General features: G+C 45.1%; 1 protein-coding gene across 4 annotated transcripts; it reads right to left on the bottom strand.

Moving 5' to 3' along the window:
• Nucleotides 1-2,327: 2,327 nt before the first annotated feature.
• Nucleotides 2,328-14,697, bottom strand: LOC113450240 (uncharacterized). 4 transcript variants are annotated; one of them, XM_087927955.1, is made up of 6 exons: nt 14,523-14,697; nt 12,039-12,741; nt 10,081-10,180; nt 9,223-9,305; nt 7,070-7,205; nt 2,328-5,137 (listed from the first exon to the last, which is right to left on the bottom strand). In XM_087927955.1, exons 2-6 carry the CDS (start codon nt 12,621-12,623, stop codon nt 3,906-3,908), a joined length of 2,136 nt encoding a protein of 711 aa, XP_087784081.1. In that variant the 5' UTR covers nt 12,624-12,741; nt 14,523-14,697; the 3' UTR covers nt 2,328-3,905. The 4 variants fall into 4 exon arrangements, with proteins under 4 accessions (XP_087784081.1, XP_087784082.1, XP_087784083.1 ...); XM_087927956.1 differs by having other exon boundaries at nt 12,039-12,738; nt 14,523-14,675; XM_087927957.1 differs by lacking the exon at nt 14,523-14,697 and adding an exon at nt 13,268-13,579.
• Nucleotides 14,698-15,354: the final 657 nt, after the last annotated feature.

Below are 15,354 nucleotides of genomic sequence, written 5' to 3'. Positions count from 1 at the left end.
CTAGTCCAAACCCCCCCCCACCCAAGTGGGAGACCCTACACCATTTCTGACAGATGGCAGTCCAATCTCTTCTTGAAAGTCTCAAGTGATGAAGCTCCCACAACTTCTGAAGGCAAAGCTGTTCCATCGGTTGATTGTTCTCCCTGTCGGAAAGTTTCTCCTTATTTCCAGGTTAAATCTCTCCTTGTTCAGTTTCCATCCGTTATTCCTTGTCTGGCCTACGGGTGCTTTAGACAATAGCTTGACCCCTTCCTCCTCTCTGTGGCAGCCCCTCAAATATTGGAAGACCGCTATCCTGTCTCCCCTGGTCCTTCTCTTCACTAGACTAGCCAAGCCCAATTCCTGTAACCGTTCTTCATGTTTTAGCCTACAGTCCCCTCATCATCCTGGTTGCTCTTCTCTGCACTTTATTTCTAGTCTCAACATCTTTTTTTATAGTGTGGTGATCAAAACTGGTTGCAGTACTCTAGGTGTGGTCTTACTAAGGTTTTACAGATTGGTATTAGCACCTCACTTGATCTTGACTGTATCGCTCTGTTAATGCAATTTAGGATTGCATTTGCTTTTTTGGCTGCTGCTGCACACGGCTGGCTCATATTTAACTGGTTTTTCACTAAGAATTGATTGTAACTGGTAGCTAGATGGATAAATAATCCTGCGTATTACAGTCCAAATAACTTAAGATCAGTTTCTGGAAAATGGATGAAAACTGTTTTGAAGGGATAAAAGTCAGACCTCAATGATGAAACCTTTGCAGGAAGCAAAGTAGTTTGATAGATTCCGAGTCTCCTTGAAGCTCTGGTTGGGTTTTTCTGGTACTTTGATTGGTTTCTGTTATAGTTAATTGGATAGTTTTTGGCAGCATTCCACAGCACTGAAAGGTGTGTGCTTATTTCGGGGAACTATTTAAGATTAGTTCTGGCTGGGAAGGAAAACAATTCCCAGAGTTGCAATAAAATAGGTTTTGCTTTTAAAACAAATTTGATATTAATTACGTTTCATGAAGCCTGGGTCAGAATACTCGGTCTTCATTTTACTGATGATCTCAGAGGGATGGAAGGCTGACTCAACCTTTAGCTGGTCAGAATCGAACTGCGGGCAAGTCGGCAGAGTTAGCCTGCAAATACTGCGCTACCACAGCTCCAGTCACAGGGTTCGCTAAATAAGTCACAAATGTCATAAAATCTGGTTGGTGATGTAATGACCCATTTAAGCACCAGCACAACTTATGGCCTTAATTCTAGGCTCAATTATAGTCGCAAGTCAAAAACTTAAATATAGTCCTTTGGGGTTTGGGATGAATTGGGCTGGGCTGGACTACAGGAGTTTCCTGTCCCCACCCACCCCCACTCCAAGGAGACTTTCTGCCCCTGATGGTCCATCTCCTTTGGTATCAATGTACCATTTTCTACATTCGCTTTTGAGCAAACCATAAATAAATGCCATTTGTCAAATGCCTGAATTGCGACCATAGAACTATGGGGGACTGTGATGACCCGGAGCATGGCACAAAGGCAACACAGTCAGATAATCAATAAGAGTACCTTTAGTAGCTCCAACTTTGCCTCCAGTGTCCAGATTACCTTCTGGCTGGAGAAAAACTCTCCCAGGAACAGCCTTTAACTGCAGAATCAAGTCCAAAACATGGTCAACATAAACTGTAACTTTAAGCCCAGTCAAACCAAACTGAGGTAATTAGTTTGACAGGGCAGGAGCAAGACTTCCAGACATGAAGGCATGGCAAAACTCACATGATTGGGAAGAGCCAGGAACACAGATAAGCAAAGTCACATTTGCTCCCAGCAGCTGCCGCACACAGCCTGCATTTCTTATAAACGTTCTTCCCAACTGTGGCTAATGAAGGGAATCAGGGCCCTTTCCTCCCCCGTAAATCACATGACCCACGTTGCTCTCTTCTCTGTTCCTCCCTGCCTGCCCTAGGATGAAGAGGGGGTAGGGCTTGGTTTTCCTCTGAACTCCCTCTCCCTTGTTCTACCCCTTCCTTGCTCTGCCCAGCCGGACTTTGCCCTTCCCAGGTTTCCTCCACAGCCAACGGAGCCATACTCCCACTCCCTGTCAACTGTTCGTCTTCTTCCTTGGATTCAGACTCCCAACAGGGGCATGATGGACACTGTGAAGTCTTCAAGTGTGAAACTGGGTCATAAGTTACTTTTTTCAGCACCAGTGTAACTTTGAATGATTGTTAAACAATCAGTCATAAGTCAAGGACTCCCTGGAAATATAAAATAAGTCCTGATGGGCAGCGTGACGGAAAACCTGACCCAGTTGTACAACTACAGTGAAAAAGACAAAACCGATGCTAGGGATTCAAGCAGTTTTCATTTCAGTTTATTTCCTATCTCATAAATGTCTATACAAATAGTATAAAATGAAAGGTTGGTTTTTATTGAGCAAGATGATGGAGAAACACAACCAGCTCAGACAAGGGATGTCTGCAGAAAACTTTCTGTACAGTTTGCGGCACAGAAATGCGGCCAAATGTTTAATTTGATTTCACAAATTTGAATCTTTACTTTCTGTACAGATTCTAGGTCAGATGGGCCTCCAGTTCTGCTGCGTTAACAATTTCACTGAGAATATTTATATAATGCATCTCTGGTATACAATCATAGAAAAAAATGGAGAAAGAGTCATCAAATCCAATCCCACTTCTGTGCAGGAATCCAAGCTGAAATAGTCCATTTGCAGATATTCTGCCAGCAGCTATGGGTTCAAATCAGTGAAAATGAATCCACCACCATTCTGGATAGTTGATCCAACTGTTTAACAATTTACTCCCGATGCTAGGATTTTTCCTTATAAATAAAATGTGGAAATCTTTAGGGGCTTTCCAAGTGATCTCCTAGACCAGGAGTCTCCAAACACGGCAACTTGAAGACTTGTGGACTTCAACTCTCAGAATTCCCTAGCTCCGTGATGGTGAACCTATGGCACACGTGCCACAGGTGGCACGCAGAGCCGTTTTTGCGGGTACGCGAGTCCCAGCCAAACTTACCTGCACTGTGCATGCACGTGCCTCCCAGCTTATTTTTGGCCGGTTTGAGGCCATTTTCACCCTCCTGGAGGCTTGAGAGAAACCTCTGAAGTCTTGGGAGAGACCGAAAAATGGGCCTTCCGGAAATACCGGAAGTGCCAAAATAGGCCCGTTTTCAGCCTCCCGAGGCTGCAGAAGCTTCTCTTGAGCTTCCGGGAGAGCGAAAACGGCCTCAAACGGGCCAAAAATCAGCGGGAAGGCACGCGCATGTGCAGTGCAGGTAAGGGGGCGGGGCAAGGGTGCTGCGTGTGCATGTGCAGGGGGGGTGCCTTGCAATGTGGGTGCCGGCGCACGCTTTCGGTACACCACAACAAAAAGGTTCGCCTTCACTGCCCTAGCCAGTCGTAAGTAGCAGAATAACAAAATAAGAGATGGAAGGGGCGTAGAAGATCTTCTAGTCCAACCCCCTGCTCAGGCAGGAAAGACCATTTCAGACAAATGGTTGTCCAATCTCTTCTTAAAAACTTCAAGTGTTGGAGCATTCACAACTTCTGGAGGCAAACTGTTCCACCAATTCTGACAGGAAATTCCTCCTTAGTTCTAAGTTGCTTCTCTCCTTGATTAGCTTCCATCCATTGCTTTTTGTCCTGCCCTCAGGGGGCTTTGGAAAATAGCTTGACTTCCTCTTCTTTGTGGCAGCCCCTGAGGTATTGGAAGACTGCTGCCATGTCTCCCCCGGTCCTTCTTTTCATTAAACTAGACATACCCACTTCCTGCATCTTTATATGTTTTAGCCTCCTGTCGCTTAAGTCTTAAAGTTGCCAAGTTTGGAGATCCTTGTCCTAGAAATTTCTTACACACGCACTAACCGTGTCCCTTTAGTATGTTGTTGTTGTTTTTTAATGTCACTTTAGAATTCTTGCCCTGTAGAAGTCTTTCCCACCTTGATAACATTGATATGGTCGTTTTCCAAGATGAATTCTTGTATGATATTAAGGCTCTCTCTGGCGTGGATTCTCTGATGCCTCTTCAAATTTCCTCTCTCGTTGAAGCATTTCTGGCAGTGAGAACATTTGTACGGCTTCTCGCCTGTGTGAATTCGCTGGTGTTTCTTCAACGTTCCCATCTGATTGAAGCCCTTCCCGCACTGAGAACATTTGTAGGGTCTTTCACCAGTGTGGGTTCGTTGATGTCTCTTCAGGATTCCCGACAGACTGAAACATTTTCCACACTGGGAACATTTGTAAGGCCTCTCCCGAGTGTGAGTTCGTTGATGCCTCTTCAAAATCCCCGTCTCTCGGAAGCATTTCCCACACTGAGTGCATTTGTAGGTCTCTCCAGTATGAATCCTCTGGTGCATCTTCAAACAGTTGGTGTGACTGAAGCATTTCCCGCACTGGGAACATTTGTAGGGTCTCTCTCCGGTGTGAATCCTTTGATGGGTCTTCAGGTTGCCTGACTGGTTGAAGCATTTCCCACAGTGGGAACATTTGTATGGCTTCTCCCCGGTGTGAATTTTCTGGTGCTGTTTCCAGTATTTGGCTTTATTGAAGCCCTTCCCACAGTGGGAACACTCGTACCATTCCTCTTCGGGATTACACACTGGGAATCTGTTTAGTGAGTTTGGGTTAGTCAAGGTTTTCCCTGACTCGGGAGAATTGTTATGTGTTTCTCTGAGATTGTTACTCAGGTAAGTGTTTGCGTTATTCCCTGTTCCATTCTCAGCTATTTCAACCCTTTTCTCACTTACAGTGCCTTTCTCCTCTTGATTCACATTTGAAGTATGCTGGTAGCTGTCCTCAAATCTCTGAGGACATTGGTCCAATTTCTCCACAGAAGGTATCGGATTCAGTTCCACCTGGTAGAGGTACCTTCTATCATATTGGGAGAACATGGACCTTTTATCCTTGTTGGTCTTTTCTGGAACAGCAGTAGTAAGATCTTTTTCAAGCATGTTGCGCCTTCTCTCAATTTCCAGCGGTGGCCTCCATCTATGCTGATTGGATACACCGCTTTCTCCTTCCATCTCGGCTTTTAATGGCAGATTCTCAGGGCGTATCACAGTGTCTTGGCCACATATCTCTTCTGCATCTTCTCCACCCTGAAAATCCTCCACTTTAACCCTATTCTCCTTTCTGTCACCTGCAGAGCAAGACAAACATCTTTTAATTCTGTCCTGAGGCCTTCATTTCAAACAAGTGCACTAATCTCCTTTTTCTACTGGTGCATTTATTTGGGGGGTAAAGCAGGCTTCGAATTTTCTTTTTCTTCCGTTGACAATTTTTTATTAATTTATCGAAATATAAAATACAAAGAGAAAGGAAAATGATGGGAAAGTAAGAGAAGAAAATGGAAAAGAGGAAAAAGTGTAGGGTGAAAATGGAAAGGGGGGGAAAAAGCAGTGACTTTTTTTTAGCATAGTAAAATAAAGTAATAACACACAGCCTCAACGTTTTACTTTTGCATAATCATATATACTAGCCATTACTATCACAACAAACCTACCTAATTGGTAAAACCCAAAATCAATGTTTCATTTTTTTCCCATCTCAAGCACAAAGTCCAGAAGTGGTTTCCAAGTAGAAACAAGGCTGGTTGTATTTTTTTCTTTAATTATAGCAGTCAATGGTGGGGATTGCCATGGTGGGTGTGGCCTAGTCAGCCTCCTGCAACATGGGGGAGGGGCATTTTTGCCCTCCCTGGGCTCCAGAGGCTGTCCTCGAGTCTCCGGGAGGACAAAAACAACCTCCCCGGGCTCCGGAGGCTCTGTGGAACCCAGAAACAGGCCCGTTTCCGGCCTTCCCAAACTTCTGGGAAGCCTGTTTTTTGCCCTTCCCGAGCCTCCGTGCGCGCCCTGCATTTACCTGCATCCAAAACAGGCCGCATTGGGGAGTCTGGGTGGGGGAGGGACCAACCAGGAGTGGGATTTGGGAGTTCTCCAAACTGCACAGAATCTTAACTAGGGGGCCTTCCGAACTCCTGTGAATCCTCAGCAGCCCACTCCTGAATTCAGCCGTCTATGCTAATCCTGTCAGTTTTTGCAGCCAATCATCCACCGTGGGAAGAATGTTTGATTTCCCCCCACTCCAAAGTGCTACCAAATGTCCCCTTTATCACAGTTTTGTAGTTTTTGAGGATACAAACACCCCTAAGTACAAGCTCGGCTATTTTGTAAATGCATTTGTTAACTGAAATATTTTTTATCAATAGGAATTGTTTATGGAGAACTTTTCATTAAACATTTACTGAGAAGAGCATGCTTCGTAGAAAAAACTGGTCATTTGTGGATTTACTGATTAAAAATGGTTACAAGAGGGAAGAAGGGAACTGTAATCGTGAAGGAGGGGACGATATGTATGTCTGGTGAAAAGATTGGAAGTCGCTTCTTTAGGTATCTTTCAAATGTATCCCTTTTTCCTCACTCTCTATTATTTTTAATACTTTTTTCTTTATCTTTCTTTCTTTCCCACTTTTTAAATTCTTTTGTTTATCTTTTAAGTTTGAAAAAAGGATAGATGGGTGGATGGATAAAGGATGACAGATGATAGATATGATAGATAGATAGATAGACAGATAGATAGATAGACAGACAGACAGACAGACAGACAGACAGACAGATAATCAGAGTTGGAAGAGACCTTGTAGGTCATCTAGTCCAACCCCCGCCCAAGCGGGAGACCCTACACTGTTTCTGACAAATGGCAGTCCAATCTCTTCCTGAAAGTCTCAAGTGATGGCGCTCCCACAACTTCCAAGGGCAAACAAACAGACAGACACAGACAGACAGACAGACAAATAGACAGAGAACTGTTTGAATGGTGACTCTTCCCAGTACTTTAATTTCATTCAAGAACTAAAAATACATGAAAAAAATAGGTAGATTGTGCTTCTTTTGAAGGAACTGGTCAGGTTTAACCATTCCGTTCTGTTCTTCCAAACAGTTATCTTTTCCCGACTCCCCCAATTCACTACAGATATCTAATCAGATATCTATTTTTTTCCCTAAGTGATAAGTACATAGACAGGTGTAAATAGGTGGGATGATGTTTCCCAGCCTTGCTGGACTCTACGTACCCTCCTCACTTAAACCACCTATGTTTCGAGGTTCTTCCTGCAGGACCTGCCAGGCTGTGCTCTGGTGGGCTGCGCGGGTCAGCCTCTGCTTGGCTGCCTGCAAACGCACGTCCGTTTCTTTGAGGTCCATCAGTTCCTGCAAAGAGGTGAAGACACTTTCCCATCAGGTCCTATTGCCAAAAACCCACAATAAACCTTCATGGCCAAAAACCATTGATTACAATACTGTATCCAATCCATGGATCAATGCAGTGAGGCGAACAGGAGCCTGTATCTCAGTACAGGTAGTCCTTGTTGTGGTTCGCCAGCAGCCTGTGCAGACAGCAGCAGAATCGGACAGTGGGGAAGAACGGGGACCAGTCAGGGAGTCTGGAGAGGACTCGGACAAGGGTCCTGGGTCCGATACAGAGATGGGGCCAGAACCATCTTGGAGTGGGATGCTAACTCTGGAACCTCTGCAGTCTGGCAGCAGCGAGGCAGAAGAACAAGGGGAGCCTGTTCCCAGGGCGCATATGCACAGAGCTGCTCGAAGGCAAAGGCAGCTGAGACAAAAGCAGTGACTCAGGAGTAAGACTTGGAGGTGATTGCCCCTCCCATAAGGCATAAAGGACAGGCAAAGGTGATGAAAGCTTTGCAGGAAGCAAAGTCATTTGCTCTGTTCGATTAATCCTTGAAGCTCTGCGTGTGGACTTTGTACTTTAGTTGTTTTTTATAATTCATTTGGCACTTTTAATTGTTAGCAGCAATTCAAATTAGCTGTTAGCAGCAATTCAAAGGAGAGAAAGGTGGGTGCTTATCTCAAGGGACTGTTTGAGACTCATTACTGGCTGGGAATGAAAATAATTCCCAGCATTGAAATAAAACAAAAGTTGTTTTAACTATGTGTGTGCTTAATTATGGTCTCAGGAAACCTTGGTCAGAACAATTTAGTAACTTACAACTGCCTTTCACACTTACGATCACTGCAGCATCCCTGTGATCACATGATCAAAATTCAGATGCTTGACAACTGATCTATGATAGTTACAAGGGTTCCAGGGCCATGTGATCAACATTTGTGGCCTTCCGAGAAGGAAAGTCAATGGGGGAAGCCAGATTCACTTAACAAACCATGTGACTAGCTTAACAACTGCACTGAATCATGGCAAGAAGTCGTAAAATGGGGCAAAACTCGCTTAAGAAATGTCTCACTTGGAAAAAGAAGAATCTGAATATTACATGGTATGGGATTTGTTTTATCAATAGTTAGAAAATAAAACAAATTAAAATGGACTAGATGTATATATAAAACAATAAGAGAAGCTTGTGAAATAGATATATTGGATATTGCTTACATGGGAATGTGATTATTGTTCTGTTGATAAGAAGTGCATTATTAATTGTAAGCACATGAAATATATGCCTAATTGACACATAATTGAAATGGAATGGATTTATTGTACGTAAAAATAAAAAACTTTTATTTAAAAGAATGTCTCACTCAACGACAGAAATTTTGGGCTCAGTCGTGGTCGAGGACTACCTGCTTTCTCAAATCTCTAGGCCAGTTGTGTGTCATCTTCGGATTTAGGTCTGCAAAAGCCATTTCCCCAAGTCTGAGGAGATCAATTGTAAATAAACTCCCAGCTAACAGAGCCAACAATGAATTGGGATTCAAATTATTGACTACCTGTTCTGTGGGCGTGGTCAGGTGACTGGGCGAGCATGGCTATATGGTCATGTGACTGGTGGGGGGTATCAAAAGTCTTTTTTTCTTTCTTTCGCGGAATCCCCACCCCTCTCCGTTTTTGGCCTAGTGGGCCTCAGGGAAGCCTCCTGGGTGCTGGAAAAAGAAGCGTTTTGAAGCCTTCTGAGGTAAATACAACAGCGAGGGGGTGGAATCAGCTGTGCCGCGCGATTTAGTTGAGCTGGAAAGCAAGAAATCTGATGATTTCCTGCTTTCTAGCTAATCTAAATCCCGCGGCACAGCTGAGCGTCACCCAGCTGAGTGTCGGAATACTGCCGGTTCTCCGGTAGCATTTTTTTTTACTACCGGTTCTGGTGAACTGGGACGAACCGGCAGCATTTCACCTCTGCTGGAATTCTAGTCAGAAATAAATGCCACCAATATTTCAAATCTGCCCCCAAAACTACCCCGCCAGAGCAGCACCTACCTCTTTCAGTCCAGATTGGACCACTCCAGGTCCTTCGAGAGGAAGCAACGAGCTGATGTGATTTGGGGATTTGGTTCCATTGCCTGCAGGGGATGGGAGGCAGACATTATAAAGGGAATTTGTTTGTGCCTTCTTGTGCCAGTAGTTGATGAAGAGCACCATACCATACAATAGATCAGGGCTCTCCAAACTTAGTAACTTTTAAGACTTGTGGACTTCAACTCCCAGAAGTCCCCAGCCAACATGACTGGCTGGCTGAGGAATTCTGGGAGTTGAAATCCACAAGTCTTAAAGTTGCCAAGTTAGGAGACCCCTGTTACATAGCAGATTGTAGATTGGAAGAAAGCAAAATCATGCCCGTTTACAAGATACTGAGCAGGATCTGAGGATACATCCTATAATCCAAGAATGAGAGAGTAGCTCTCCAAAACTCCCCATCGGTCAAAACGGAAAACCCACTGGGATCTAGTTTTCCTTGGTATCTTCTTACCATTCAGGGAAATAATGGATTTTTAAATTGGTATTCATATCAAGGCTTTCTTCAATTCTTTGAGAATTTAAATCCTTTTAAATTCATGATGAAAATCAGGCAACGTATGGATTCACAGAGCTCTGCCCTGATCAAATCACTCAGCCAAATCAAGAGAAAAATTCAACACTTGGGTACATTGGGATGTGAATTAAAGGATTGCTAAACCATATCTTGCAGTCCCACTCTCATGGATCTGGACAAACTACACTTCTTTGAAAATCTTCTCTTCCAGAAGACAGAATCAAGCACAAGAGCTTTGAGTGTAGGTTTTGGCTGTTCAGTTCAAAAAGGCTCAAAAAAATGTACATGCAGAAGGACATTCGTACCTGGCACTTTGATCTCCACTTCAATGTTTTCTTTCTTCACAGTTTCCAAGGGCTCCTTCTCTGCCCGTTCAAAATCAACCAGTTCTTCATTTTGGGTGCCCTGAAAGAGACAGGATGTCAGGATTCCAGCAATCGCCCTAATTCAGTCATGATTCTCGAGCCAAACTTCAAAAAACTTCAAAGGATTTATTAGAGGCGACATACTGGCACTTCCCTGTATGAAGCCAACTCTGGCATACATAATTTACAGTCACCTATGACCCTGTTTCTCCCCCCCCCCCGGGTGTTTCATAAATCAGATTCTCCAATTGAACACATTCACGGGCTAGGTGTCATCATTCACGTTCTCCAATTAAATATACTCGTGGGCAAAAGCTCTGGTATTTTAGTTACAATCTTTTAAAGATAAGAGTTGGAATGTACTTTCACTTTCAAACTGCTGCACTGCTCTTCCAGTTTTTCTTCCTCTCCCTCCCCATTTTTTTATGGCAACTACTAAAACAGGCACGTTTTATGAGCTGACAGAGGAGTGTCTTTAACTCAGAACGAGTGAGATTGATTTTGACATAATCTTGATTGGCTGGTTGCTTTGACTTATGAGGATTATTGAAGGGCACTTCAGTTGCCAAACAATATTGCCAGATTCCAGCCCGTAAGAATTCCTGTTCAGTTTTCTTAAGTATCACTGCATTAGCACAATCAGAGAAGTTACACTGGCTGCATTTTTAATTTTCTCCCTACAATGAAACAACAACTGGCTAGGTTAACTTAGGTTATGTCTCTGAATCTGTCCCACTCAGAACGGTGTTTGTAAACCTTGGCAACCTTTTAAGATGTGTGGACTTCAATTTCAAGACATTCACGTATTTTAAATTTAAAACAATGAGTCCCCTTTAATAATTTAAACAGTACAATTAAAAGACAAACAGCGGTAGAGGCAAGCATTTCGTATTGACTCGTCAGTGCCAGGTTCAAACATTTTCGCTACAGGTTCTGTGGGCGTGGCTTGTTGGTCACGTGACTGGGTGGGCGTGGCTTGTTGGTCACGTGACTGGGTGGGCATGGCCAAGTCAACATCTCACAGCAGCACAGCACTCCGCCACAAATTTCAACCCTATCCCTAACCTTAACTCATAACCCTAACCCTATAAGAATGAGATGTAAAAGAATGGCTGATATCTGTACAACTTATTAATAAATGAAAAATAACTTAAAATGGAACAACAATTACCAAGCCAAGAGAGTTTGTTACTTTGTGCCAGTATTGCCACAAAAATCACAGCACCCAGCTAATGCCAACATGGCCACTCCAAACAAATCAAATTTTTTTTTACTCTGAGAGATGCGGCTAGAGATTTGATTTGAATGGGGGTGGACTTGTTGGAGCCCTGACAATGGCTCTCAAAAATTCTAATGTAAATAAAATCATGCCAAAAACTTTTGGGTCTCTGGTTCAAAAGTTCTGCAGTCAATAGGAAATGACAATGATGCAGAAGTGCCATTCGTTTTCATCAAGTTTTAACTAACTGCAGGCAATCCTCAATTTATGACCATAATTGAGCCTGGCAATTATAGTCCTTAAGTTGTGATGATCTTAAAGCACTGCATGACCAGACCTGTTTTATGACCTTTTTGTTTTCAATGGTTGTTAAATGAACCCATTGTTGGATTTTGCTGGACACCGGAACTAAACATAGGTTTCTGTCAAAATCGTTCTAAAACAACAGGTGCTGCAAACTGTCATAAAAGTGAACCATTTGGTGAGGATCCAAAATACGGTCATGTGATTATGACCGGGGGAGGGAATCAGAACTTCAAAACCAGATCCTAAGTCCCATTTGGGAGGTGGGGCGGGTCCATCATAACTCAAGGACTGTCTGTAACTGCAGTTTTTTACACAATGCCCAGATGCGCACCATACTGTATGTTACATAAACACTGAGATGGATAAACTATACCGGATGGCCTTCTGATTTGGTCCCTTGCCGACTCTGCAGGAAGTCGTCCACCAGGGCCACCGCCTGGGAACACGTGTCCGGCCTCCTGGGTTGAACCCAGCTCTGAACCTTTGGAGGCAGGCTGGCCAAGAACTGCTCCAGGATCAGCAGCTCCAAGATCTGCTCTTTGGTGCGTCTCTCCGGCTTCAACCACTGGTGACAAAGTTCCTGGATCTGTTTGTAAACTATCCGAGGGTCTTCCACCTCCTGGCAGCAGAACTGCCTGAAGCGTTGACGCCGGGCCTCCATTTTGGTGGCTTCCCCTTTCAAGATGGCGGCCTTCACGCTCTCGTAATCCCCTTGATAAATGGCGTCCAGGTTCCGAAAGGCCTCTTCAGCTTCTCCACAAAGGGCTGGCAGGAGATGGGTTACCCACTCTCCTCTGGGCCACCGGCAGGCTCTGGCCACCTGCTCGAAGGAGGCCAGGAAGGCCTTGGGATCTTCCCAGGGAGAATTCCTGGATCTTGTTGGATTTCCTTCTCTGGAGTGAGAAGGTTGAAGCGTCTTGAGGAACTGCTGCCATTGCGTTTCCCAGCGTGCTTCCATCCCAATGAATGTGCCTCTCTGGATCCAAGGCGATGCTCTGGATTCCCAACTGAGGTTCAACTGCCCCAATGTTTGGTTCTTCTGCCCGGTCTGGGGCTTTCTTCTCTAGCCCCTTCTTCTACAATATAGAGCATTTTCAAATTAGTCTATTTGACAGAATATTGTGAGAACATATAACAGATAAGCCTGAAATTCACTTTGTTTCTCGGTTTTCAAAAGTAAATCTGAGATGCAGCTGACATGATTCTAAAACCATCCTGAACTATTTTATATCAAATTTCTCAACTGAACCTAAAAGGCAATTTTAGTCCTAGATAAACATACAATCTTTACAAAACGACAAGATTTTGGTGCTACATAATGTTTCCTTTTGTGGGGAGGTAGGATGGCTTTAGCATAAAAGATTATAAATTAAAATACTATGCTAAGCTATGCTTATATTTGCAACATTTGGCACTGGTGATTTTTTGCTGTTTCTCCGTTGGGGGCTTTATTTTATTTACTTATTTTATTTCTTAGATTTTATATTGCCACCTATTCGCCCATGGTGGACTCAAGTCGGCTTACAAGGTATAAAACCACCTTTAAAATAGTAAAACTAGTAAAAAGAATCAAATAAATTAACATAATAAAATCAACCACACCTCCCACCAGATCACACAAACCCTTCTGTCCTCTTTCTTTTTCTCACTTTCTCTTCTGTCCTGCAAAATCTAGTCTAAACGAAGGTTTCAGAATTAATCACTTGTAGCACAATACAAGAACATCACACAAGTCTACGAGAAACTAGCCAAGAATTTTTAAAAAGCGCTAGGTATTTGCAATCCAAAATTCACTTTCTTAATGCTCAGTAAACTTTTAAAACTTTAGGGGAAACCTTATCTCAGACATGTCCCTTTTAGAAAATTAGATTAGAATATTTTATTGGCCAAGTGTGGTTGGACACACAAGGAATTTGTCTCGGTGCAAATTAACCGATAACTGATAGATAACAGATAGAGTTGGAAGGGACCTTGGAGGTCATTTAGTTCAACCCCCTGCCCAAGTAGGAGACCCTACACCATTTCTGACAAATGGCAGTCCAATCTCTTCTTGAAAGTCTTAAGTGATGATGCTCCCATGACTTCTGAACTGAAAGAGAACAACCTACTCTTTTATCAAGAAGTTAACAACACACACACAGATGCACGGTGGCAGATGTCACACATGGGCCCTTCAAACATTAAACAGGTTTTTGTTTACTGCTTTGGGGAGATTGAAGCCCCCTTTTTTCTCAATGGGCATCATATTCAGACAAAGAAAATTAATAAAAAAAATATCCTTTCCTTTTCTAAAGCCTGCCTCTTTCTCTGCACCTATATTAAGGGGGGGAGGATAGGGGAAGTGCAGGAGGCGAGGCCAGCCTGTCCCCTTCTTGTATCCCCCCCTCCCACAACGGGACAAGAAGACGGGAGGGCTGATCTCCCAAATGGGGATCCGCGGACTCGCCGCCTCCCCCGGGAGGAGCTCCGTGACGGCCCTGCAGCGGGACACACGGTGGGAGGGGTAGATCGCACCTTCCTCCTTTGCACCCCAATTTCCCTCTTCCCCGGGCCGCCGACCCCCTCCTCGGGTCCGCCACCCCTGCGCTGGATTAGGCGAGCAAGACGCGCAAACTCAATGCTTATGTCGTGCAATGCAAGCGATGCAATGCAAGGCAATGCAATCCGCCCCGAGCCTCTTGGATCCCCGGGGACGATCCCAGACGAAGAGGAGACCGCGGGATCCCCGGGCCGGAGGCCTCCCGGTGCAACGGTCTGCCGCAACTCCGGAGCAAACCTCCGCCTTCCCGGCTCAGGATCCCAAGGCTGGAGGCCTCTAGGTAACATCCCCGCCGGCGGCCAAACCCCCGGTCCGTACCGGCAACGGCGGGACCCGTGCGGCTCCTCTCCTCCCCGGCGCCGTCCGGTGGGCGTGCGAGCGCTGGGGGGGGCCCCGGGACTCGCGGCCGCCGCAGCTGCGCCCATCAATCCCCGCCTCGCTTCGCCTTGACGCGCCGCCGCTGGATCGGCGGAAGGGAGCCCGCGGGCGCCCCCTCCCGACCGGCTTCGGCTCTGCTTTGCTCCCCGCAGCGGTCTCGGACCGGCCTGGCGACGGAGAGGCTGGGCAGTGGCATCAATCCATCAATGAGTAAAGCTGGAAAGGGACCTTTGAAGGTCTCCTAGTCCAGCCCTCTCCTCACGCAGATTTGGATCAGATACAGAGTTGGAAGGGACCTTGTAGGTCATCCAGTCCACCCCCACCCCCAAGTAGATTCTACACAGTTTTTGACTAATGAGATTTGGGGAAAGCTGTTCAACCCTAATAACCCTGAGGTAGTTTTCTTGGTGGTCTTCCAACCTGTTCCCGAATGGAGCCCGCCCTGCTTAGCCTTTTTTGAGATCCGCTATTGATCAGCTAGCTGGTGTGCATCCTTCTGCTGGAAGAGACAGCCTAAACTTTTGGGTCAGTGAGGAACAGAAAGCTGGCTTCGTTGCACACCGGACCATAATGCTGGGTATTGCGTTATCTATAACCCAACGAGTCATTGCCTCTCTTTCCCTCTCTCCCCCATTTCTCTCTCCTCTCTCCCCGCTCTCTCCCCGTTCTGTCTCTCTCCTCTCCTCTCCCATCTCTCTCTCTCCTCTCCCCTTCTCTCTCTCTCTCCTTTCCCTCTCTCTCTCTCTCTCCCACTGTCTCTCTCCTCTTTCTC

The sequence above is a fragment of the Pseudonaja textilis genome, chromosome 2 (genome assembly GCF_049901715.1).
Source record: "Pseudonaja textilis isolate UNSWEBS1 chromosome 2, rPseTex1.2, whole genome shotgun sequence".
Taxonomy (NCBI): Eukaryota; Metazoa; Chordata; class Lepidosauria; order Squamata; family Elapidae; genus Pseudonaja; species Pseudonaja textilis.
The sequence above is the reverse complement of the archived record's forward strand: the minus strand, read 5'-3'. Positions and strand labels throughout refer to the sequence as shown.